The 26,122-nt window shown below is 38.3% G+C and overlaps 1 protein-coding gene across 1 annotated transcript in view; it reads right to left on the bottom strand.

The window, feature by feature from the left end:
• Positions 1–4,570: 4,570 nt before the first annotated feature.
• GNAT3 (G protein subunit alpha transducin 3) overlaps positions 4,571–26,122 on the bottom strand; it is a 51,581-nt gene continuing 30,029 nt past the window's right edge. The window contains exons 4-8 of the mRNA XM_062198794.1: positions 21,669–21,826; positions 17,321–17,449; positions 5,453–5,582; positions 5,118–5,271; positions 4,571–4,761 (exon numbers count right to left, since the gene is read on the bottom strand). Coding sequence (XP_062054778.1) covers positions 4,571–4,761; positions 5,118–5,271; positions 5,453–5,582; positions 17,321–17,449; positions 21,669–21,826 — 762 coding nt within the window. The remainder of the gene's footprint in view (positions 4,762–5,117; positions 5,272–5,452; positions 5,583–17,320; positions 17,450–21,668; positions 21,827–26,122) is intronic.

The following is a 26,122-nucleotide window of genomic DNA, read 5'->3' as shown; positions in this document are numbered from 1 at the left end:
ATCACACATTTAAATCTGTTTCAATGACTTTGCTATTTCTGAGTTTGATTAAATGATTCTGTCTTATGATTCTCTGATTATCATATACTACTGATCTAGAAGCAAAAACTGAACTATGATTCTGAATATGATTTTATTATCTGTTTCATTAAGGTTATTGTGATCCAAATTTATTATGGTTGCAGCGTTTGTGTAGAAAAACATATGATGTAAGTGTGCCCCCATGTGGTCTGGATTAGGCTATAAGAATGTCAGAAAAGGGAATATTGATGGGAAGTGTGCTCTAGTTGGTTATGACATCTAATGAATACTTATTCCACTCCAGGCAGAACATCATGGCTTTCATTTTTAAAGTTATTGTAAATTTGAGAATTCACAATATCTCCCATAATTCTTAATGATGTTTTATTTCGAGCAGTCATAAATTTTAACAAATGTGCCCACACTTGCTTCAGAAGTAATACAGCATAGTAAAGATATACCAGTCAATATAAGATGTTATTTCTCTCATGTCCATAATGTTATGACGAAGCCAAGCTTGAGTTATTTTCTGCAAATGTTTTAAAACATTTCATTATTTGAAAAGATGAGGGATAAGTAAATTTGTACTGGGACAGGTTCATGAACTGAGAACATATTTTTCACAATTACATGATGTAAGTGATGTTTGTTTATAACTTTTGCTAATTAATAGGATATTCAATATTTATAGTAAATACTGGCAACCATACAAATTTTGAAATTGCTTTTTTATAAAGCTTATTTTGGAGTCGACAGCTTTCACAAAATTTCAACACAAAGGAATTGCTCAGTTCATACCTTTTTCTTTAAATAAAGATTTATCTTTTATTTATTTGAAGGAGCAACAGAGAGAGAGGGAGAGATAGGGAGAGAAAGAGATCTTCCATTGTTGTTTTACTTTCCAAATGACCACAATAGCAGGGGCTGGACAAGGCTAAAGCCAGGAGTCTGGAACTCCCTTAGGGTCTCCCACAGAGGGGAAGGGGTCCAAGTGCCTGGGCCATCTTCTGCTGCTTTTCCAGATGCATTAGCAGGGAGCTCAATGAGAAGTGGAGCAGCTGGGACTGGATCAGGCACTCTCCTTTAAGATGCTCATGTTGCAGGTTAACAGCTTCACCACAATGCAAAGGCCCCCGGCTCACACATGTCTTCATTTACCCCTCTAATCACTAGTCCCAGAATACCAAGTCTTGTCTTTGACCAGCTCATGCATGTGGAAAACCTCAGAGGACCAGTCCTAAAGTCCCTGCTGGATATATGCCCACATCAGGTCTCGGAGGTAAATGCAGTCTCTCTGTATTGGGAAAAGTTAGAAATGAATGGATTGGGTACGTGTGGTAAAAATCCAAGGTAAGCAGGTCTGGAGAGCGTTATGAGTTCAGGAAGAGAAACCTCCCATAACGGAGGAAGAAAACATCTGCTGGCTCATACTTGAGTACACTTGATCCGGGTACATTTTTGTTTGTTTGAACACACACTGGGGTGGCAGAGACCTGGCCTGCCTCTTTGGAATGCTGTAAAAGCTGGAGGGCTGACTGCCCAATACAAGGCTGAACTTCCAGCTAAAGCAGGTGTCGCAATTTTAACCAACTCCATTTCTTGTCTCTCTGGGAGTTTCTTAAAAGCAAATCTTCCCATATTTTCATGTTGTTTTGTCTTAAATTAGCACCAAGTGTCATGAATCTACTTCTAACTTCTTATATCGAAAATTAGAAAATAAAATCCAAAATACTTTCAATTTTAAAGATTGTAACTGTTAAAAAATAAAATATGTTTATTTTGTTTCTTAAAAATTCTTTCCTAACTTCATCAAAATTCATTGTCTAGCATGGCAGTGTTTTTGATAATGAAGTAAAACTTGTAAATTCCTTTATAGAATTAGAATTTAACAGTTGTTATTTTTTAATGATCCCAATTGACTTCTACTTTTAGTTTGCTTATTTAACATAGTATTTAAAGCTTTCAAAGAAAAGAATGAAGATTCATTTATTTGAAAGGCAGAATCATAGAGAGAGGGGAGATACTGAATGAGAGAGAGAGGGAAAGACAGAGACAGAGACAGATCTTCTAGCTGCTGGTTCACTCCCTAGATGGCAGCAACAGCAGGGGCTGGGCCAGGCCAAAGCCCAGAGCCTGGAACTCCATCATCTCCCACATGGGTGCAAGGGCCCAAACACTTGGGCCATTTTCTGCTGCTTTCCCAAGCATGTTAGCTGGGAGCTGGATCAGAAGTAGAGCAGCCAGGACTTGAACCTACGCTCATATGGGATGCAGGCTTCTCAGGCAACAGCTTAGTTCTCTACTCCACAATGCTGATCCTGAGAAAAAATGTTTTATAAACAAATATTTATGCCTATCTCTTTTTGCACAAGTCAAAATTATATGTATATATATAATATACATAAACACATTTGGAAGGCAGAGAAGCACACAAACGCAGAGAGAGAGAAAGATTGATTGATTCCATCCACGGGTTTGCTCCAAGTCTGTGGCAGGCCAAAGCTTGGAGTCAAAACTCAGTCCAGGTCATCCATGTATGTGAATTTCAGGGACCCAGAACTTGTGCCATCAGCTGCTGCTTCCTAGGTGTGCATTGGCAGGAAGCTGGAATTGGGAGCAGAGCAAGAGCTTGACCCAGGTACTCCAATATAGGACAAAAACATCCCAACTGCTACACCAAAGGCCCATCCTGAGTCTATGGTTTTAAAAGGAAAATTGAACCATTTCTGGCCCCACTCTTTCCACTGCTGTCATCTAAAAGAGGAACCCTAAATCAGAAAAATGAATAATTTAGCAATTGTTAATAATAATAATAATATCTCAATATTTCTACTTTCTGTAAATTCCTCACACTGACATGGATAACAGTTTAAAGTAGGGTAAAAGAATAAAAATATAAAGAAATGTGTGAAATTATAGTATCTGCATTCTTAATTTAAAGTCTCATAGCATTGAATATCTCCTAGCAAAATGCTGTATCAATATCATTGTCATAGATATTGGGTCTTTGCCAGCAATTTCACTAGATGCCTGGACTAAATGATTGCTGATGCTACTTAATCTCTTGGACTCCTTAATAATTTACATTCTGCAAAGGAATCTCAAATTTTTAAGTGTAATTTATTTTGTACTTGATTGTATATGTTAAAAACTCCCTCGTGGGGTGTGTGTGTGTGTGTGTGTGTGCACATACACACATGTGCAAAGCCAGACACTCTATTCATGATGACTTCTTGAGTTACCATCATGCTTAGGTACTGAGAATGGAAACACGTCCGAGAACAAAGAAGCAGCAACAGTTGGAGAGACAGAGCTACCTAAATTGAATTGAAGACTGGTGAACTGCTTAATTTATGCTCCTTGCATCTCACCTGGCTTGTAAAAGCCCAGCTAAATCCCTTTGGAGAGTCTGTAAATCTTTTGTACTGAACTAATATTCTAAGTGATAAAGAAAGATAAAACAATTTTGAGATATACTCTAGGAGTGTATTGAGTGTGTGTCTGTGTGTGTATTACACTTCTAAAAAAGAAAAAAAAGCCATCTTTGGTTTGTAAAGCATCAGTTGAGCTTTTTAGAAGCAGGCTTTGACCACTAGAACACGAAATGCTATTTAGAGTGATTAGATCATACAGTATGAGTGGAGAAGCTCAGTCTTTCTCTTCTGAAGTCCCCCTATCTGCTTGTCCCTAATTTCTCCTTAATTACAAAGCATAAAAGCCTGTTAGCACCGAGACATAATTTTTCCCTCTTGCTGTCTAGAATTGTTGTCCCAAAGCCCATGTGACCATCACCGTAACAGTGTTCTGTGCCACCCTGAAATAGAACATGGGAAATATATACTCCTCTGAGGGCAATCATTCAGCTTACAGAGCTTTACCGTGTGTACTTGGCCATCTACTTTCTCTCCTCTTTCACAAGGATGATGCAAAGAGGTGCATTAATAAAATTTTCAACTCTGAAAATAAATTCAGCATTACTGATTGTTAAGCAAAAATGGTAGTGGATAGAAGTGTGTGTATTCATTTTGCATATATAATTTCCCAATTTCGCCTATATGTGTAAGGAGCACTTCATTTGGATGGCTTAAAACAGAGCCAATGGACCAGTAAAATGACTCAAACCATTTTTTAATAGTCCCTGCGTACAAACAAAGTTGCATTTGTCAGCAAAAGTGAAAGTCTTTCAAAATCTGGCTAGTAGAAATAATACAGAGTACTCTGAATTTTCATTATTTTATAATTAAAATTAGGCCACATGAATGAGTTTATTTCCAAGAAAATTCCCTGACACTGATGTATACTATTTCAGTTACCAAAATATATCAGTTTTTAGACCTAAGAACATAAAAAACAACCCCATTGTCCATAACCCAGAGAAATGAAAACTTATTCAGATACAGATGACAACACATGGAAATTTTTTTGGTGAAAACATCTCGATTTATAATGCTAGTTATGTTTCTAGGTAAGCTACCATCTATTCAAACTAATCACACAGCCCTTTTTATATCCTGAAGTACTCCAGTAAGAGTAGAAGGCAGAGTATTGGTTAGAAGAGGCCACAGTCTTTCAGATTCTCTTTGATTATTATATCTGTCACTGCATCAAACACGAACTTGACATTTTGCGTATCAGTAGCACAGGTCATGTGGGAATAAATTTCCTTGTCTTCTTTTTTTAAATTCAAGTCCAGAAACTGATTCTTGATGTAGTTCCCAGCATCTTCGAATGTATTTGGCCCTTGTCAATTAAAAAAAATTAAAGAAATAAATAATAGTTATAGGTTTTAAAGAACAAGGTTATAAATATTATCAATGTGTCTTAGGATTTTCCTTTGTGTGCTACTATTTGAGGTTCTAAGGGCTCTGTTTCAAAATCACAGTGTCAAGGGTCAATTATCAGCATTTATGTAGCTTCTACTTGGTACTTAACCCACTGAGGACTTCTGGTGGCTAAAGTGTAAACTCTGCATCAAAAACTCATAATACCATAGAAATAGCAACATATTCACCCAACAAACTAATATAAATATTATCTATCTACCTATCTACCTGTTCAAGAATTAATTGCTACAAGCTAATGGGAAAGAATCTCACCAGTATATTCTGGGAAGCAGATGCTGAGATGCACCTTGGTGACTTTTTCTTGAAAGAGATCTTTTTTATTGAGAAACAAGACAATGGAGGTGGTGGCAAAATACTTATGGTTGCAGATGCTGTTGAACAGGTGAAGGCTTTCATGCATTCTGTTCTGTAGGTATGAAAGATGAGCACAGGTGGGGTTATTATTTGCAAAATATGAACTTTGGGCCCCCTAAACAAGGAGCTGGAACAACTATCAAGTTGCCTTCACTGGGCTGAGAAATGTGGTAATACTAAGGGACAGCACGAGTGTTGGTTTTTCCCCTGGGCCTCGCTCTCCATCCACTTACCACTTCTTCGTCCTCCACCAGGACCATGTCGTAGGCACTGAGTGCAGCACAAAATATGATGCACGTAACTCCTTCAAAGCAGTGAATCCATTTCTTCCTCTCTGATCTCTGTCCACCTACATCAAACATTCTTTAAAAAAGTTCAAGTGAATAATAATCTTACAAAATTCCTCCAAAATTTCTCTTAACATTTTGAGTAGTAAATGGATGCTCCCATATCTTTAAAAGGCATATTATTTTTTAAAAAAAAATTTTTGATTGATTATAAAATAAATCTACTTTGGTCACCACACAAAAAGAGAAATTTCATCTTTTTTATCTTGTCTTCATGCAGTCTAGAGTAAAATAAGTCACACACAGATGTTGAGCAGGTGGAAGATTTAAATGTTTAGATCTGTAGTGAAACGTGTTATCTTTAAAAGCTTTCAATCTAAGTTTTTATCTGTTTTTTAGATGAACAGAAATGTAAGAATACAGGAAGCTACAGTAACGCTGATACCTTGATTGCCTAATCTCTTAGCTCTTTCTACATTCATTTGTTCATTCAAATAATTGTTTACATTTTATGTACTAGATGCTGTCTATTGGAGCAAAGATAAAAAAGGTGTGTTCACTCTCTCCAAAGAGCTTGCTGTCTGATAGAAAAGCAAGTCATTATGCGACAGATATTCTACTATGCAAGATAACATATGAGCACGTAGGAATATTTGTTAGCCTGCAGGATCATGAGACAAACTTACAGAGGGTGATTGAAAACAGGACATTCCTCTAATTTTGTGTTCTGGTAAAAGGCATCACTGGGGACAGTAGCTCAATAAGGAAACTAGGAGTTATTGCTAAGACCTCAACTTCTAATTCATCCGTTCTTCCCAACCCCTCACCTCTTGTCTAGGCCACCAACATTTCTCACCACTATTAAAGACTCAAACTTGATTCTGACAGCACTCAGAATTTTGTTTCATTGTGTTGCATTTAATGTTTTAATGAAATTTAGTAAATTCCATATTATGCTGCTTTCTTGTTTACAACCTGTTAGTATGTCCTCTTTCCAAACTTAGAATAAAATACGAACTGTGCTTGATGAGTTACGAGGTTGTAGCTGTCCTGGTTCCTGCTTAGGTTTCCAAGTTTATTTCATACCACTTACCTCCCTTCCATACAGTCTTATCTCAAAGATATTTCAGTTTCTTTAATATAAACTGAATGCTTTGCTGCCTCAGCACTTTTGCCCAGGTTGTCTCTTCTTCCTGTGACACAGATTTCTTTTTGAATCTGCTTCTTTTCTCAACTTTCTGATGTTAGCACCAGTAGCTCCTCCATGAAGAAGCCTCATGGGGTATCCATGTAAATTCTCTCTCTCTCTGTCTTCCATTTATGTCCTGTGGCATCATTCTCTTTACTTTGTAGTAAAGGTCACAATCAATAATTAACTTTTTTTAACATTTAATTTCCACCATTGCTCTCGTAGAGTAGCAACCTCATTAGGGCAGGAACTTGATCTGTTAGTAACTCCTGTATTCCCAGGTTCTGGCCCCATGCCACATACATAACAGATATGCAATAAAAACTTGCTAAATACAAGGGTTGCACATTAATTCAGTTGGGGAGTAGGCTACACAATATGCATATGAAAAACACCAAGGCATGTGAGAACACGGCATGTTTGGAAAACCAAATAATTTATATTTTTGTAAATTTGAATAATAGGGTAAAAACATTGAGATGTGTGGTCTAACAATTATCTATTTATTCACTCATTCATCATTCATTTAATATATAGAGTTGTCTCTCAGCATTCATAGGGGAACTAACTCTCTCAAGTTAGAAAATCTGCAGATTCTCAAGTCCCTTATGTAAGATGAAGATGGCAGAGTATTTGCAAGAAATCTACCACGCTCTCCAGTTACTTTCTTTTTTAAAAAATTAACTAATTAATTAATTAAATGTATTTGAATGGCAGAGAGAGATGGGGGGGAGAAGAGGGGGAGAGAGAGAGAGAGAGAGAGAGAGAGAGAGTTAGTTCACTCCCCAAATCCCTCATCAGAGACTGAGCCAGGCTAAAATCAGAAGGCTGAAACTCATTCCAGGTCTCCCACATGGGTGACAGGGATTCAAGTACTTGAGTCATTACCTGCAGGAAGCTGGAATCAGGAGCCAAGCCAGTACTTGAACGCAAGCTCTCTGATGTGGGTCACAGGTGTCCCAACTGATATCTTAACTGCTGCACCAAACATCTGTGCCATATACTTTAAATAACCTCTAGATTGTATGTAACACCTAGCACAATGTATTTGTAAGTTGTCATTATAGTGTACTGTGTAGGGAACATTGATAAGAAACAAAGTCTATATATCTAGTAGAGAAGAAGTTGTTTTCCTCTCAATATTTTCTGATAATGCTTGGTTGAGTTATGGATGTGGATACAGAGGGTTGATTATATTTACTGAACACTTATTATATATGTGTCTCCAAGAAGTTTGTAATCTAGTGGTTGTAATGATGATGAGGAGGAGGATGGTGACGATCATGATGGGGTATGTGATGGGCACAGTATAGACTCAAGATACCCATATAGAATAGGGAGGGCAGGGGGCAGCAAGTAATCTGAAACAGAGTGAGCAGAAACAGTAGATGATGGGTAAGTAAAAATCTAAGGAGACAAGGAGTTGAGTTAAGGGGATGCTGGGGAGGAATGCTCCAGGCCATGTAGTAAAGGAAACAGCAGGACTCAGGAGTAAGCCCGGGGTGACTGATCAGAAATAGATAGTCTTTCATGTTCCATGAGACATGTACATTTCATATTGCAGTCCGTGGGGGACTGTGGGAGAGTTTCAGTAGGTATTTACTTTTTTTCCCCTGTCTTTTTGTTGTTGCGTTAGGTCACTTTAAACACAGTATGGAAGATAGATTTGATGAGAAAAAGACTAATCACAAAGAAATAAATTATGGGGCTACTATAACAGTCTAAGACCAAGATATTAAGTATCAAAGAGCACCCAAGTGGTCTAGACTTCAAGAGTAATGGATGTTTGGGATCATAAATGTCAACCAGCTGATTTGTGGTAGATAAGCACCATGAAAAATGTATATTATGAAAAAAGAATGTTTTCAAGATTATTTTTGCACCAAAATAAACTTATATTTAAGTGCATTTTCTGTGAACATTTTGAAGTATCTTTGAATATGCACCAATGCAAAACCAGCCCATGCAGTAGTAAATTGAAAGAAGAGATGCTCACACTTTTGAAGACAATGGGTAAGAGTTCAATAGTTTATGGTTTGCAAATTTAAATCTAGCATTAACAATCAATATTATAAATGCTGCTAACTACCCAAGCTTCTGCAGTTTCAGACGTGCAAAATAAAAGGAGGCAGAGGACAGAGTTTTGACTTTAAGGTTATATTATGTGGAAATTAACCAAGAAATTTAATTTAAAAAATCAGTGAAATTCTTATGGAAACATTAAGTATTCAGGCACTTAAATTTTTAGTCAAATATATTTTGTCAATCAATGATGACAGCCTTTTTTTTTTTTCAGAGTTTGCAGAATAGAGTTTAATCTATTCATTTAATTGCTACAATGAAACACCTTTGACAACCAGCATTATCAAGGAAAAAATAAAAACAGTTTACTTTAGCTCACAGCTCTGGAGGTTGAAGTTCATAATGGGATGGGCCCATTGCTTTGACCCCTGATGAGGGTCCTAGATGGTAGGGTTGGAGCCAGCATGGAGAATAAATCACATGGTGAATTAGAAGCAGAGAGGGTCATTGGGTCTAGACTCTTGGTTTTTATAAGAAACTTCTCACAAGAACTACCCTCTGATGGCACTACATCAGTGACCCTAACGACCTTCCACTAGGTCCCACCTCTGAACACCATCATTGGATCAAATTTCCACATTTTTTGGGGTCATTAACTTGTGACTTTGGGGTTTAAAGTTCTATAAGAATTCAGCTAAATCATAGTCAAAGCTTAGCAAGTGACTTTGTATAACTGTTTACATTCTTGGCATGGTGACAAAATATTTTACCTTGGAGAAAATAATTATTTCTCTCATGTTAATTTCATATTGTTTTGTTTTTGGCAGTGGAGTCCCCAGTGAATAACAGCAATAATAACAATGAACAAGACATTTGAATTATTTTATGGACTGTACAGCAATCATAAATTCCTTATATAGCCCATGAGGAAAAGACTAAAGTCAAATAAATTTTAGTGCTATCATAATGGTTTAAGACAAAGATATTAGGTATCAAAAAGCACCCAAGTTGCAGACTTCAAGAGTAATAGATACATTTAGGATAATAAATGCCAACCAGCTGATTTCATACGAACCCATGCATTTATTTTCTACAAGTCTCGAATGGCTTCCCACCAAACTGAAAATCAGAAAATCAGAGCAAAGGCAAGCCCAGCAATCACCCTGGCTATGTCCTGATTTTGTCTGATGACGCAGCGTCTCTGCGGCCTGCAGGTAATGCATTGATTACTATTGATAAAGCAGCTAATCGCCTCCTCAGATAAATACATACAACTGATAAATAATATAATGGGACTAATAGCTTACAGTTCAATGCCCTAGGCTCTGGCCTCTGATTCTTAGCTTCCTACTGTCTAACTGCAGATAGTGTGAGGCAGCAGCGATGGCTCAAGTAACTGGGTTCCTGCCATCTGTATGGCAGACCTGGATTGAGACCCTTGCCCTTGGCTCCTGCCTCAACTCAGTTGTGGGCATTTGAAGAGTGAGCCGGTGAATGGGAACTTTTCTCTATTTTTCTCTCTGTTTCTTCTGCCTCAAAGATTTGAAAGTTCATGGAAAATGGAATTAAATGATGTTTATCTTTGTACAAAAACATATTTGAGATTTATGTACTTTTTTCATAATAAGCCTTTGTCATGAATTTTTTGGAAGACCTCTCATACCCATTTTGCAAGTGGAAAAACTGAGCCTTTGAGGATTAGGTGGTTTATTTCCAAATTCACAATTAGGACACGGTAGAAATGAGTCGACCTGACCTTTAGCCAGTGTTCTGTCAGCGTATCACACAGCTTCCAATAAACACACTCACATAGGCCAAGTTTTCATTCAAGGAAGGGAGGACAAAGATTACTCAGTCTTTATTCAAGTTGATAAAATGAATTCTCAAAGTCTATCTTAGGCTGAACATTTATAATCTTCTCATTTATGACCTACTTGATAAACAATGCTTTTTTTTTTCTGTGCAGATTGATGTAGGAGTCATAGGTCCAGGGAACACTGAACATTTCTCTAATGACATCTGCTGTTACTGAACTGAAGTGCTTCCCAGTAAGTCAGATCAAGGCCAGTGTTTTGCTTTTGTATTGATTTTCCTGGACATTATGTAAGCTCCAAGAAAAGTGACATTTGCTATTATTGTCATAATTTATTTTTCATGCACCTCTTTTAATGTCATCTTTTCATTTCAATTTTAACTGAAGTCTTCTTGCACAGAGATGTGAAGTGTCCCAACTTATTAAAACAATTTGTAGATACCCAAAGTAGAATATTTACTTATCAATTTGACTGAAGTCTTTCCCTTATTTATAAATACAAAAGCAAAGCCAAAACCTTCCTTGTGGCCATTCTGTGAAAAGCATGCATCCTTGCTGCCTGAGTATTTGGATTGTTCATATATAAGAGAAATTAATGGAATAGAAATATTTGAATGTCATAATTCTCTGAAAAGCTAAAGTAACTGGAGACTTAATGATCTGAAATGGAATTTACATTTCTTGTTTTGGGAAAAGAGCTTTTATTTTATGAGTTTATTGGGGGGGGCAATAACTATCCATTAAATCTGATGTTTAAGTTAGGATTATTAAAGTTTAAAAAACAAAGTTTTTAAATGATTGATATTTTTGTAGGTGAGCATTGACAAACCAGGCTTTAAAGTGACAGCTAAGCATTTGATCATTTGTGAAATTGCCCATGGCATTAATATATTGCAAATCATCAGAGTATTTTGGTTTTATATTAAACAGTTTGCTAAACAGTTGAGTTCTATTTTAGGCAGTTGGCAAAGCTGTTGAGTTTTATGAGTTTATGTTAAATACTTGACTAAATATTAGACCACACATGATTATTCACACTTTGTATCTGATTAGAGTATTATGAAATAATCTTCCTTTTACAGTTCTTGAAAAAATTATCACAGAATCTAAGATAGGTTAAAATCCATAATGCTTCTGCAACTAGTTTACTTATTTTGCAAAATTAATTAGTCATTTATTTAGAAGGCACACACACATGCACAGAAAGAGATCTCCCATCTGTTACTCCTCAAATGCCCACAACAGATGATGCAGAAGGCAGGAACCAAGAACTCAATCTGAATCTCCCATATGGATGTGAGGGACTCAAAAACTTGAACCATCACTCATTGCCTTCCAGGGTGTTTTTCGCTGGAAGTTGGAACTGAGAGCAGGACTGAGATTCGAATCCAGGCACTTGAAGTTAGAGTGCAGGGTCCCAAGCAGTGTGTTAACTGCTGTGTCAAACACCCACTCTTCTGCAGCTAGTTTGATACATGTCTTTGCTCATCCTATAGACATGTGACTATCTTGGAAATAAATTGCAGTTTTTGACATCTGCTACTATATACATGGCCTCATAAAAATAAAATTTAATCTGAGTAGAAATTTATTTTAAGCTATTTTATTGAATAGGATTTTTCCAAGATGTTTTACAGAGTTGTAAGAACTTAAAACTGTTATTTTTGAGAGGGTCAACAGGTGCATCTGTGCCATCACTATACAGACACAGCAAAATGGTCTGACCTAATCATTCCCTTGTGCCCAGTTCTGAGAACAGCAGGGTGGATAGTTGGAGACACAAAGGCTCTGCATGGAGATCTTTCTAAATCCCTTAACTACTCATGATTAAAAATCAGAATCAAAAGTCCTTATAACCATAAAAGAGCTATGATTTTCAAATGCCCATACTTGTTAATACCATTATGTACTTTTTTGAATGTGTGTGTGTATGCATTTGGAAATTCAAATGCCCACTAGATAATTCTCTGATTGTTGCACAATGTAATTCATAAAGGTATTAAATAAATTCCGTTCCTAGAATAGACATATTAGGTTGCTGATATTAATCATGATGTCACTTGAAATGAGTATATAGTATATGTGAGTTACTGCTCTATGAGATCTCATAGAGAATAATGAAGCTCACCTGAAATGAAGGTGCTGGATAGACTATGAGACTCATGCCTAGGCTGGGGGATCCATACTCCATTAAAGAAATGCAGGGTACATAATTCAATTTCGTATTTCAGGGACACTAATTTATTTCATATCAGTGGGCCACTTGAATGTTCTAGAAATAGTTATGTTACATTTATCAAATCTAAAGCTCTGTCTGGAACAGTTGCTGGCCTTGTTTCTTTGGTATCTATGCAGTTTTCAGTCCTTTCAATTTTTTTTTTATCCTGGAACACTTAAGGAGAAAGTTACTTCTCTAAAATTGCTTGATACATCCTTGGAAATCTCTTTCTAAATTACTTGTTCTGAGGAAGTATTCTGTAACAATAGAAGGGCTCACAGTTACATGGCACTTTTCAACTTACACGGTGGTTCAACATCTGTGAAAATATTTTATTTTATGAGCTTGACAATTGGGGTTCTTGTTTGATAAGAACTCTAAGGCAATTTCCATTAAATTAGATGATACATGAAGATGATGCAGTACATTGGCAGAGGGAATTTTTCATTTTGATGTTCCTGCTTAAGATTCCAGTGTTCTCTAATTTGATATGCAAATGAAATCCTTGGTTTTACATAGTCATAGGATGATTTATGCTATGTGAATACAAATTAATGCTAATGTAATATTATTAGTACCTGGGCACTTACTGAGATAAAGTTGGAAGGTACATTATTTTTGTATTGAAACACTACAGAGTTTTACCCTATAAAAGGCTGTGCATTCTTGGACAATCCTATTCAGGACTTAAAAGTTATTAACTGTGAGAATTTATTAGATACTTAATACTTCTCGAGTGCTGTGACTAACCTTAAAAGTGCACTGAAATGATTTCTGGTAGCTCCTTAAGAATAGCAATCATTAAAAAAAAAAAAAAAAAAAAAAAAAAAAACAACCTGTAGTTGGGCAGGTGTTTGATGTAGCAGTTCAGATACAAGGCGAGATACCCACATCCCAGATCAGAATGCCTGGGTTCAAGTCCTTGTTCTACTCCTGGTCACAACTTCCTGCTGATGCGCACCTGAGAAGCAGCAGTGATGGCACAAGTGTGTGGATTCTTGCTGCTCATGTGGGAAATCTTGGATTGAGTTTCTGGCCCCTGGTTTTGGCCTTGCCCAGTTCTGGATGTGAACCAGCAACTGTGTGATCTCTCCTAGCCTCTCACATAAATAATATTAGACAATTTGTAGCAAAATTTAAATATTTCCAGGATATTATTTTTATAAAAGAAACTCCCTGCATTTGAGTAATGAGCTAGTGTTTCCTCCAGCCTCTGCCTTGTAAAAGAAGCCTTTGATACCCCAGGACCTGAGATGGAGGAATGTAAACCCTTCTTAAGAAAGCAAAAATAGCTCCAAAGCTGTTTGAGTGGATGACAAACAGGTGGGTATTACACAAGGAGGAGAATGGTACAGCAAACTACTTCCTAAAGGGACTTCACAATTCAGTTCACAGACACCTTCCATGTAGCATTCATATTATATTCACAGGGCCAGCAATATTCAAATGTAGAATAGAACCAGGTTTCTGCTAACGCAGACCCTGAGAAGCAGCAGGCGGCAGCTCAAATGGTTTAGCTTCTGCCACCCAGGTGAGACACCTGGACTGACTTTCCTGGCTCTCTGGCATTGGGGAGTGAACCCACAGATGGGAGCTCACTCTCTCTCTATATGTCTCTGTCTCTCTCAAATAAACTAGATAAAAATTTTTAATTGTTATCATTATTAAAAATATTAAGGCAAGTACTGTATTATATTCAAAATATACTGTAGATTTAAGAATTTCTAATTATTTGTATTACCTGGTTCTAAGTGAACTAGGAGTTCCAGGAACTGATTATAATTTTCCTGTGTTTTGTTGTTGGTGGCTGACCATTCTGTGCTTTGGTTGTAGAATTGCTGAATTTTTCAGTACCCCAGGGCCTGCCCTCTCAGACACCCCCCTAACAGGCTGTCATTGTGCCCCCCTCTCCCAGGCCCATTTTCCCTCTGAAAGGAATTATAAATGACCAACAACATTGGATGGACACCTTCTCTACAGAAAGTCTGGCTTCCATCCCCATTGACCCGACAACTTGTCAATGAAGCGCAGTGTGGGCAGTGTAGTCTTTGAAGCATGACAATGCACCTGTGATGTGCAGTGGAGACAGGTGTCCTGTGATATCTGAAACCACCCACCTGCGACATGCAGTGTGGACTATGTGCTCTGTGAAGACAGATGAGCATTTCAATCCCCTTTCTAGCACTGCCTATGGAGGAACTTGGGGGAATCTTTCACATTCATCTCAACCTCCATTTGTTGACCCTTTATCCTACCTGAAGATAGCTACTCCCAGCACCTCACATTACTGAGGAGATGTAAAGATTGTGTACATGTGGGACTTTGCAGGAGCATCACTCACTCAGCAAAAATGCACTAGATGTTTCCTCTCAGCTAGCCTTTCTGATAAGCACCAGAGGTGGAGCTGTAAACAGACATGACCCTGGCCTCTGGAGCTGATAACATCTGAGGAAGAAAGAAAAACAAAAGAGCAAACTGACCACAAAACAAAACCCAGCGATCCTCTGTTCTTACACGGGTAGGTTTTGAAGAGTAAAGCAGTACACTGGATCCACAATGGCCCATGGGGACTTGCCTGCAGAGAATGAGTTATTTGTGTTTCTTCCCAACTCTGCCTTTAGTGACATTATGCACACGGATTGAAATCAGCCATGGGGCCAGTATGTATACCAGGGAAAGCACTGAAGCTTTTCATCAGTACTCTCTCTCTCACCCCACTGTCCCAGAGATCTGCTGCACACTGCTGGGTGTAACAGTGACAGGGAAATGAACAGATAGCAAAGAGGTAGGATGCACATGGCCTCTGCATGAGGAGATGGCATTTGATTGGGACACTCAGTTCTTAGAAGTCGATGTTCCTGGCAGAGATAGGGGCATAGCACTTCAGGCAGAGAGAATAGCAGGTGAAAAGGCCTGAAGCCTAGGGGGGTTGGAGAAGAGATAGATGCATAAAAAAGATAATGTGTGAGACCGACCACTTCTGAGAAGATACTAAATTTGTGTAGTAGACAGGAACAGATGTCCGACAGACAACATTAATTGTCAATACTGGTTTATAATTGAGACAGTTCAGCACCCAGAAAATTCCATCTGCAAAAGTAGGATCAACCCCATCGAGTTATGAGTCTCTGCTCCAATCAGTTTTTCTAATCTCTACAGCAAATTTATTAGGGAAGTAAAGGACAGGTAACCACCGCACTCCTGAACTCCCACTAAATGATCACTGCAGAAGCTGGGGTTGGAACTTTGGTCTAAGCTGCCTCACTCGCAGTTCAAGTCTGTGTTTCAGTGAAAAATTTGGAGAGAAGAAAAAATAAGAAAGGGCAGGGAGTGTCAGCAGTGTTTAGACAGAGGTAGGAGAGGCAGGGGGAGAGGCAAGTAGATGTGGGCTCCCAAAGGAAAATCCCAGAAATGGAATCAAAGGTCAGGATTCTGGAGAAAGCAGCTGGCAAAGAGCAGTGGAGCTGGGCTGGTGACAGAGTTTTACGACATTCACCAAGAGGGGTTGCTGGTTTCAGTCTGCGCTGGTCTTTTCCTCTGATTCCATCTTTGGCTTATCTTTCAGAAAATGAACTCTCTGTGAGCCAGAAAATTAAGTAGGGATTTTGAAGACGTTTCTTTCATATTAGTTGAAAATATTCTATCAATGTAACAGCCATTCTAATTAGATATTAAATAGCCAGTCTTCATATTTAAAACATTTAGAAGCTTTTATCCCACTGAAATTAATTATATGATACCAATTAATTACCATTCTCTTTTCCTTACAAATGAATAGGAGTAATTAACCACATCTCCAGTTTTTCCACTCTTGGAAGATATGCACATGATTGGACCTTTTTATTGTATTGTAATTGCTATTTTTCATTACTGAAGGATGCAGCTAGATCCTGGCATTAATGTTTAATGCTCCATCTTGCCTACAATCCACAGCAAAAGGGGCTTAAGTATCAAAGGATGTTTTCTAACAGTGTAGTTTGGGTTTCCATTTCTTGGTATAGTAAACATTTTATAACAAAATTTCTAAGAAGTCTTGATAATGCAATAGCAATCAAATTAATAATTCATTTTCATACTCACAACCTGCTTCTAAAATATGCCTTGTCATTCCAGCAAATAGCATCACATCCAAATAATTCAAAGATTATTTGAATTTTTAAAATTAAAGGAACAAACTTAAAAGGAATATTTTAAGCAAATGAGGAGAGTGAGAAGGCAAAAGGCACAGGACCCCAGCCCCAGATACTTGAGTATGCTGTTTTAATTTTTGACTCCTTTCCACCCCTTCCACTTCCCCACAGCATATGATGTCATTTTGATGTCATTTGTAATCACAAGGGAAGTACCATCTAGCTCCCACCTGGTCTGGACAGGCCATCCAGGAGGGCTGAGCTCAGAGGAAAGGGCTACATAAGGGTGAGAGGTGGTCAGGACAATGACGCTGAAGGAAGCCAAGCCAGTGAACAGCCCCATTGTCACGGCTTGTGGCACTGGGTTGGTGCTTTCTCCACGAGGAACCATTGAGCCTGATGCATATTTTTGCCCATACTTGGAAGTGATGTTTACTCATACCTGAAGTGCAAGTCTTTAAAGGAGAACTGAGTTTCGATGATCCCAGTTGTTTTCACTCGAGAGTGTAGAACATCTTGCTCATTTGGTACATACCCGGGAGCTGTGATTCTATCTAAGTCATTCAGGTAGCTAGTAAAAACAAAACAAAATAGCAGAGATGCATGTAGATATTTAACATAGCAGTGGAAGACACCAGGATTCATTGCAAAGAATTTTTAGTGTAGTTGCTATTAACTATAGCAAACTCCACAGGGTGGGTTTTCCAACTCTGCCATCCACATCACCAGTTTGGTAGCTGGCATGTTGCCTAGCTGTGAAGCCCTGATTGTGGCACCCAGCTGGCCATGGGGGAACTCTTTCCTAAAGGCAGCCATTCAAGCTGCTGTAGCTGGAACCTGTATATGTTTGAAGCATATTGTAATCGATTCCCTGGTATTTGATTCAGAGTCTGAAACAAACTGTCTCTTTATATATAGGTCAAAATGGAGGGAGAAGGAGGGATGAAAGATAGTTTTGAATGACAGACACTAGACTATCCTGAAAATTTAGGTATTAAGGATTTTAAGAGAGTGGTGGGTTTTAATGTCATAATTTGAACTTGTTTACTATTTCTACACAGACCACCTGCTGAGGAGTCAGCCATTTCCCTTTTGTATCACAGTAATGCTCAGTCATTATCACCATAAAATAAGTACCTTTTGTTTCTCATGCTGATCCACTTAGGAACTCCTGAAATTGCTGACTCAGCACTTCTGGGGCCAGCGGGCTGGACCTGCCCACTGTACCCACTCCCACCTTCTCTTGCATCAGTGCATCCTTCCACAAAGCCATAGTAAAAACCCCATCTTCATTAGGCTGTCTTCTTTCTCAGGAGATCTTGGCATGTGCTGGCCAAGGAAGAAGTCCCATTTTGCTGTGTGCTCTAGAGGAGTCTGTGAGAGTAGAGGAAGGAACCTGCTCCTGACCTCTCCATCCCTGGCACACATAATGACCTTAACCAATTCTAAGTGCTTTCTTGCTTCAACGTTCTACGCTTTTCCCATTAGGGATTTAATAGCTTCATAATATAACTGCTTCTGTGAAAATTTTAAATACAAATAGCGGAGCTGCCTGCACTCAGGCAGTGGCTTTACCTGCTACCCCACAGCGCTGGCCCCAGATACAAATAGTAATAGTGTGGTACTAATTTTTAAGACATATTTGACCACTGCACTGAACCGAGTTTACATATATAGCTCAAACAGAAAGGTGAAGATTGGAATAACTCCACCGAGACAGAATTTGGGAAGCAGAATCCAGCTGCAAGTGTTCAAAAGCTGAATTCTTTCAGTAAGTGGAGGAGCTTCTGTGCCTTATCACCCAGCACAATAGCTTAAAATACAAAGTTATTTTATCATCAAAAAATAAATTCGATAGCAATATGGGCTATTTATTCTTTAAGGATGTTTTTGTTTTTAAACTGAAAGTAAACTAAGAATGTGTAAACACCTGAAAGGGAATTTGGTCAAGGGCAAAAGAAAATCACATCTCAGAAAAACACACACGCATACTGTGAGAATTTATCATCATTGCTTTATCTACCAGTGATCATGTTTTCTTAAATCAAGATGTAAATGTATCAAACTTGGCAAACTTGGCTAGTTTATTTATTTTTTTTTACTTTGGGAAGCAAATCTCTTGTGAATTTCCTATCAACCAGGTTTACATTAGGGTAGACATATTGTTGGTCAGTTGGCCTGTGAAGGTTTAGAAGAGATCCAGCCTGTTCTGGGTGGTATGGCTGTAGACAGCCCATAGAGGTTTAAAAAAATCAATTAAACATACCTCCCAAAATAGAGGTGAAGTTCATTTTAATAGTAACTAAATGAAAGGTTTTAATGCACTTTTTATTTGCATGTGTAAATGATTTCAGGCAAAGCAGGCACATTAGCAGACTGGCATATTTGCATGTGAAATACTTGTTTTAATAAACAAATGCAGGATCTGAGTGTTCAGGCCAAGCTTGGACCAGAGGCTCTTAATACATATGTTTCAAATGACTTAAAAATGCTTGCTTGACTCTTTTTCCAATCACATAAAAGTAGTATTTTACCTGGCAGGGACTATGCTAATTCTTCAATCCTGTGGAGCTTAAGTAGCACACTAAGTGGGCCCCAGCATCTGCCACGCGGTCTGCATCCAAACCTTCCCCCGGTTGGGTTGCCTCTGCCATGCTCCCCCCCCCTCCCCCTTCAGTTTGCTGGCACTGACTTGGTTGTCATGGTGTCAACTACAGCATTACTCTCCCTCCCGCTAATTAGAGTCACTTCTGTTAACCTCAACGTGGAGGATCTCCAGATCTGAGAAAAACAATGAGTGTCTTACTTTCACACTCCCCAGGAAAAAAAGGAAAAGAAAGGACAATGAGAAAAAGAAATGCTACAGAGTCCGCTCTGTGTAATGCACATGATATAGTCATGCAATATGGTATCATTTTCGTTTTGCATTGACTTATGTAATAATGTATTCCAGTGTTGGGAAAAAAGAACTTGAAAGTTTTAGAAGAAATCAACAGCTTTCAATTGTTTTTCTTTGGGAGTGCTCATTTAACTTTAAGGACACCTAGGGCAGAAAAACTTTCAGCTTTTTGATTTATATATGAAATATTTCTAAGATATGGGGAGAATCAGCTTTCCTGTTGTTATCCTACTTCCATGCAAATGACTTCTTCCAGTAGTCTAAAACCAGAATGATATGGCAGTATTCACAAAAGAAATGCTAATCAATGTTGTTCAATTATATTTAACTTGTGGAACAGATAAATATTTGTAATAAGAATTAATAATGGCATAAGCAAAATATATAACATATTTTCAGTATTTATATAAGAAGAAAGTTAAAGATTAGGAACTACAAATGAGATGACATTTACTTGCCCATCTTAACTGTGGGATAATAAATTTTTATTATCAAAGAACAAATAATTTGGTAAACAAAATGATCATATAATTGCTAACACTTTCCTTTCAATATTTTAATGGAAAAATAATGTTTACTGAATAACATGTATTCAGAACTAAATATACTAAGTATAGCTCTTTCTCTCTTATTCCCCAGAACTTTGCTAAGCAACATTTTATGGGATTCTTTCATGATTTGTCTTTTACTAGTAGTGACTTCCTTCACTTCTGATCAGTACAGATAAGCAACATTTTCTACCCTACAGAGACCCCCTCCTTCTATTATCGTGTGATGGGAGCTGAGACACTTAGGAAGACAATTATTCGAGTTTCTTTAATCACAGAATGACTCCCATTCTCTACTTCATCAGAGGGCTAAGAGCAGCTCCTTCCAGCTAAAGTAGTGTGCAGATTAGCATTTGGGACCTAAAATGAAGATGAATGAGTGGCCACAGAAGACTTCTCTTTTGCCTGGAATTTACATGGTTTATTTTCTCTCCATAATCATTCCATTAATCACTGATTTCAAATTTGAAGGATCATGACAGCTTACTTGCTGTGATTCTTCATTTGTTTCACTTTCATTTCTATTTTGCATTTTTTGTTTAAGTACTGCTGGCATATTGTCTTTGAGGTGGTCATTAAAAGGATTATATATTTCTTTACACATTCATATGCATGAACAGAGATATAAAAAGATTAATTAGATTGAATTTACAGACTTGTACACAGTCTTACAGGCATGTCATGATGGGATAAGTTAAGAACATTTTGTTAAAAGGAACTTGTAGGTCACCTTGATAATGAAATTATAAATAGTGTTATAGCCTCCTAAATTCTTTAAAGCTAATAAATGTTACCTGGCTAATACAAGCTGCAAAAATTACATAATCTTCCTTGAGACTTCAAGTGAATTCTATAGTACACAAATGTCTTAAAAACCAGTACATTGCTTCCTTCAGGGACTTTGTGTCATGCTCATCGATCCAATGAGCCAAAACCAGGTTGCTAATAAAATTACTGTAGGGGATGATTTCAGTAACATGAATACAGGTGAACGAGCAATCCCAAACCCCAGCATGTATGTCACCAGTGTGTGTTAACATTGAGCACTGTGCATATTTGTCCTTTCTTTTTAATCAAGAAAAGATACAGGTAACATGTGTCTTTTCAGACATACAGTTTCAAAATTAGTTATTTAAAATGTGCCCCTGGCTGTTATTTTTTAACATCTCCATTATGTCCCCTTGATTTTTAAAATTTCTCTTCAATTGTTATTTATTTTAATATAACAGAATGGAAAGCCATTTACTCTCCTTATTTCTGTTCACAAACGCACAGTGTGAAGAATTATCATGCCTGATTTCAGACAGTTCAACTGCAATTCCTGTCCAAGTGAGTCCACTTACTAGGCTGCCGAGTCGTTGAGCTGATAAGCAGATGCTCTTTCAAAGCAGGCCTGAATTCCCGGGTCCCTCCACAGGCGTTTGATGATCTCAGCCAGCTGAGGCGTCATAGTACCGTCTTCCATTGTGTTTGCCATAGCACAAAGCTGTTGCTGGTCTTCCTACAGCAACATTTGGAGAAGGATAAAAATACGTTATTCGTAATCACACATTCTATTTTTCAATGGCGCCTTTTAATTTGATGATTTTTATCTGATTCCTTCAGCTAATGTGTAGAATATTTTTTCAAGGTATATTAAAGTCAATATATAATAAAGCAAGCCAATATAATAAAGCCAGCATTGTGGAATCGCAGGTAAAGCTGCTTTGTATGATGTTGGCATCCCATGTGGACCCTGGTTTGAGTCCTGCCTCCTCCAGTTCTGATCCAGCTCCCTTCTAATGGCCTGAGAAAGCAGCGTAAGATGGTCCAAGTGCTTGGGCCCCTGCACCCATGTGGGAGACCTGGAAGAAACTACTGGTTCTTGGCTTTGGTCTGGCCCAGACCTCTTAAACATTGTGGCCATTTGGGTAGAAAACCAGTGGAAGGAAGAACTGCTCTTCTGATATAATTCTATTTAATATTTTATAAAATTAACAGTTTAATTTTACCATTTTATTTTTTAAAAATCTGCCTGTATATAGGAATCACGAATATAGCTCTTTTTGTTAAAGAGAGACTTTGTTTAGACTGAAAAACATCTTATTTCACTTTTCTTTTTGATTTTCTCTGTTAAAAGCAACTTAATCAGTTGATAATTGGGCCAACGGTCAAGGCTTTACCCTATTTTCTTGTTTCAACACAGGATGCCATTTTTTTTATTATTATTATTTGACAGATAGAGTTAGACTTGGGCCATCCTCCACTGCCCTCCCAGGCCACAGCAGAGAGCTAGACTGGAAGAGAAGCAGCTGGGACTAGAACCCGGCACCCATATGGGATACTGGCGCTGCAGGCAGAGATTAGCCAAGTGAGCCACGGCGCAGGCCCTGAGGATGTCATTTTAAACTCTTTTCTCACTGTTCGATGGATGGGAGGCAGAGTTGCAGACTTAGCAGAGTATAGCTGATCACTCTTGCAGGCAATGCCATCTTTGGTTGCTTCCACTATTAAAGTGCATTTCAGGACAAATGATGCAAGAAACAGCTGCACACACAGTTTTATCACCAAAAGGAACAAAGTGTATGCCTTATCAGCACACCTTTATAAACCAAAGTAACCCAAGCTTCCCTTCTTTAAAATTATTCTGTTTTAATTTTCATTGCATTTTATTTGCATGAGTGTTGTGAATACAGTTTACTGAAAACATTTCACTGTTGTAAGTGTCTTCAATCCTAGTATATTTCCCAAAGACAAGCCATCCTCTCGTTGATTTTTGTCTATCCAGACTTTTTACTTTTTAAGTTATTCCTGCATAGCTAGACCCGAGATGACGATCTTCAGTCCAGGCTGCATAATATGAGCACATGGGGTTTAAAAATAATAATCTCAGAAATCTGACCCAAATCAAGAGTTTCTCAGTGTGAAGCCTTTCAAAGATATTTTTTTTTTCAAGAATTCCTGGTGACTCAAATGTGTGGTCTGTGTTAAGGATCCCTTGCAAAATGCAGTCTTTGTGTTTTGCTTTTTTTTTTTTTTAACTACCAGTCGTGTTTTATTGAGCATAGTGCAGTCCAGTTTCTTGATGTTCCTTTGTACTTATTGAAGAGCTATATAATTTGAAAAATTAGAATTTATGTCTTTAAGGGTTTTGGAATAACTATCACGTCTGAATTTTTAAAATACATAGGGACAGGCACTGTGGCGAAGCGGGTAAAGCCACTGCCTGCAGTGCCAGCATCCCATATGGGTGCTGGTTTGAGTCCTGGGTGCTGCACTTCCAATTCAGCTCCCTGCTGTGCCCTGGAAAAGCAGTGGGAGATAGCACAAGTCTTTGGGCTCCTGCACCCATGTGGGAGACCCAGAAGAAGCTCCTGGCTCCTGGCTTCAGATCAGCGCAGCTCCGGCTGTTGTGGCCAACTGGAGAGTGAACCAGCGGGTGGAAGACCCCTCTCTCTCTCTCTCTGTGCCTCTGTCTCTCTGTAACTCTGCCTTTCAAATAAATAATTTTTTATTAAAAAAAACTCATAACACCAAGCTTAATAGGTTATGAAAAACAGCCAAACTGATTAAAAATTGAATTCCTACTAATTATCTTAGTCCCATATTTGAGAAATTCCAATAATTTCCCACAAAACTCAAAATAAAATCTAAATGTCTTCTTATGGTTCATAGGCTGCCCAGATTTTTTTTAAAGGTTTGCTTATTTATTCAAAAGGCAGAAAGAGAAAGGGAGAGATAGGGAGAGAGACAGAGGAAGATATATTTCATCCACTGGTTTACTCCCCAAGTGGCAACAATAGCCGGTGCTGAGTCAGGTCGAGGCAAGGAACCTGGAACTCTATCTGGGTCTCCCACATGAGGAGCAGAGACCCAAGCATTTGGACTATCTTCTGCTGATTTTCCCAGGCCCATTAGCAGGGAGCTGGTTTGGAAGTGGAAAAGCTGGCACGTGAACCAGCACCCATAAGGGATGCTAGTGTCACAGGTGACAGCTTAACCTACTGCACCACAATGCCTGCCCCATTGCTCTTGAGATTTTACCTGTGTCTATCTTCCTTTCTGCACCCCCCTTCCCCTCACCCCCTACTTCCTTCCTCCCTGTCCCACTTTCAAGATGTGCCTGGCTCCTTGAGCACCACGTCAGAACTCTTGGTTGGTGGTCATCTCCATATCATTTCTGCGACTCACTCCCTGTTGTGCTCAAGTCTCTTTACAGCACAGCCTCCTCAAGAAAGGCTTCTCCAATCATCCTTTCTTCCATCATGTTCTAATCCTTACCATCTTTTCTTTTTCTTTTTTTTAAGATTTACTTTTTATTTGAAAAACAGAGTTAGAGAGGGAGAAGGAGAGGGAGAGGGAGAGGGAGAGGGAGAGAGAGAGAGAGAGATTTGCCAACCTCTGGTTCACTCCTCAAATGGCCACCATGGCTGGTTTGAGCAAGTTTGAAGCCAGGAGCCAGGAGTTTCTTCTGGGTCAACCACATAGGTGCAGGACCCCAAGCCCTTGGGCCATCCTCTGCTGCATTCTCAGGTACATTAACAGAGAGCTGGATCGGAAGTAGAACAGCCAGGACTGGAACTGGCACCCATATGTGATGTCAACTCCAGAGGTAGCAGCTTAACCCACTAAGCCACAATGCCAGCCCCACCATCATTTTCCTTTTTGCACATAATACTACTTATCTAGGTCATATTTTTTCATTTGCCATGTATCTTTCATGTAGACCATAAGCACACAAAGGGAGATATTTTATGATTTTGTTCATATCCCCATTTTTAAGGTTGAACAGAACCTAACATGTAGGACGTGTTCCTGAAATATTATTGAATGAATAAATCAATAAAGTAAATTTGCTAATCAGCTTATACCTCATGTTCTAGAGAAGCTTTAAGTAATCACCAATAATCCCTAAAATTTTAAAAATAGTGTCCTGGATATTTGAGTGATATCCTGAAGGGGTTCTATTTCCATATAATGCATGAATTTTTGGAAAGGCTTGGGAATTACATTGGTCCTTGAATGGCTCCTTCTCTACAGGTTTCATAGCTCTGGGCCCTTTTGCATAAGAAACAAAATATATACATTTTTCTATACAGGTTATGCTGAAGTTCTTTGTCAATATTAGTGGCCTCATGTGGTCTTAGAAGCTTGTGAAACTCATTTTGAATTCTAGAGTCATATTTTCCCAAAAAATTGTGAAAAACAATCAAAGGAAGCAAGGCATATACAGCCTAATAAGTTTGAGAGATATTAGGTAAAAAATGCCAGGTGTTGTTGCTAGCAGATTTTCAGTCTTTGAGAAGGAATATTGGTCACAAATTCCCAAGTTGTTATACCATGTTTATATCCCAAACTTATTTGGTCATGGACCTCCAATTGTAGATGATCTCGAGGAATCTGAGCTCTGGTTCACATTGTAGATTTCATTTTGTCAAAAATGTTTTGATTGTCAAAAATGGCCAAAATAACAAACCATTGAGTAGGAGTGTTAGGACATTCAGTGTTCCTAAAATTCTCTCTAGAGGATTCTAATAGAATATATGAATTCAAAGACGATAAGTAGACATTTGTTAGTTATTTTTGCTATTTCTCTTTTCCTGTTTCTTCAGCTTTGTCCTCTTTGTAAGCTCTATGCTTTTGAAATTAGTCTAGCAAATATTAAGCTAAAACAAGAATAAGCCCTGTAAGCTGTTCCCCTTCACCTCCTCCCACCTGCAGATTTCACTTCTCCCCTGCTCCCCAGCTACACAGTTCCTGAAAACGTTGTCTTTGACCTCTGTTTCTACAGTTTCTTCTCATTGCCCAACACACTCCA

Source organism: Lepus europaeus, chromosome 1 (genome assembly GCF_033115175.1).
Source record: "Lepus europaeus isolate LE1 chromosome 1, mLepTim1.pri, whole genome shotgun sequence".
Lineage (NCBI taxonomy): Eukaryota > Metazoa > Chordata > Mammalia > Lagomorpha > Leporidae > Lepus > Lepus europaeus.
The sequence above is the reverse complement of the archived record's forward strand: the minus strand, read 5'-3'. Positions and strand labels throughout refer to the sequence as shown.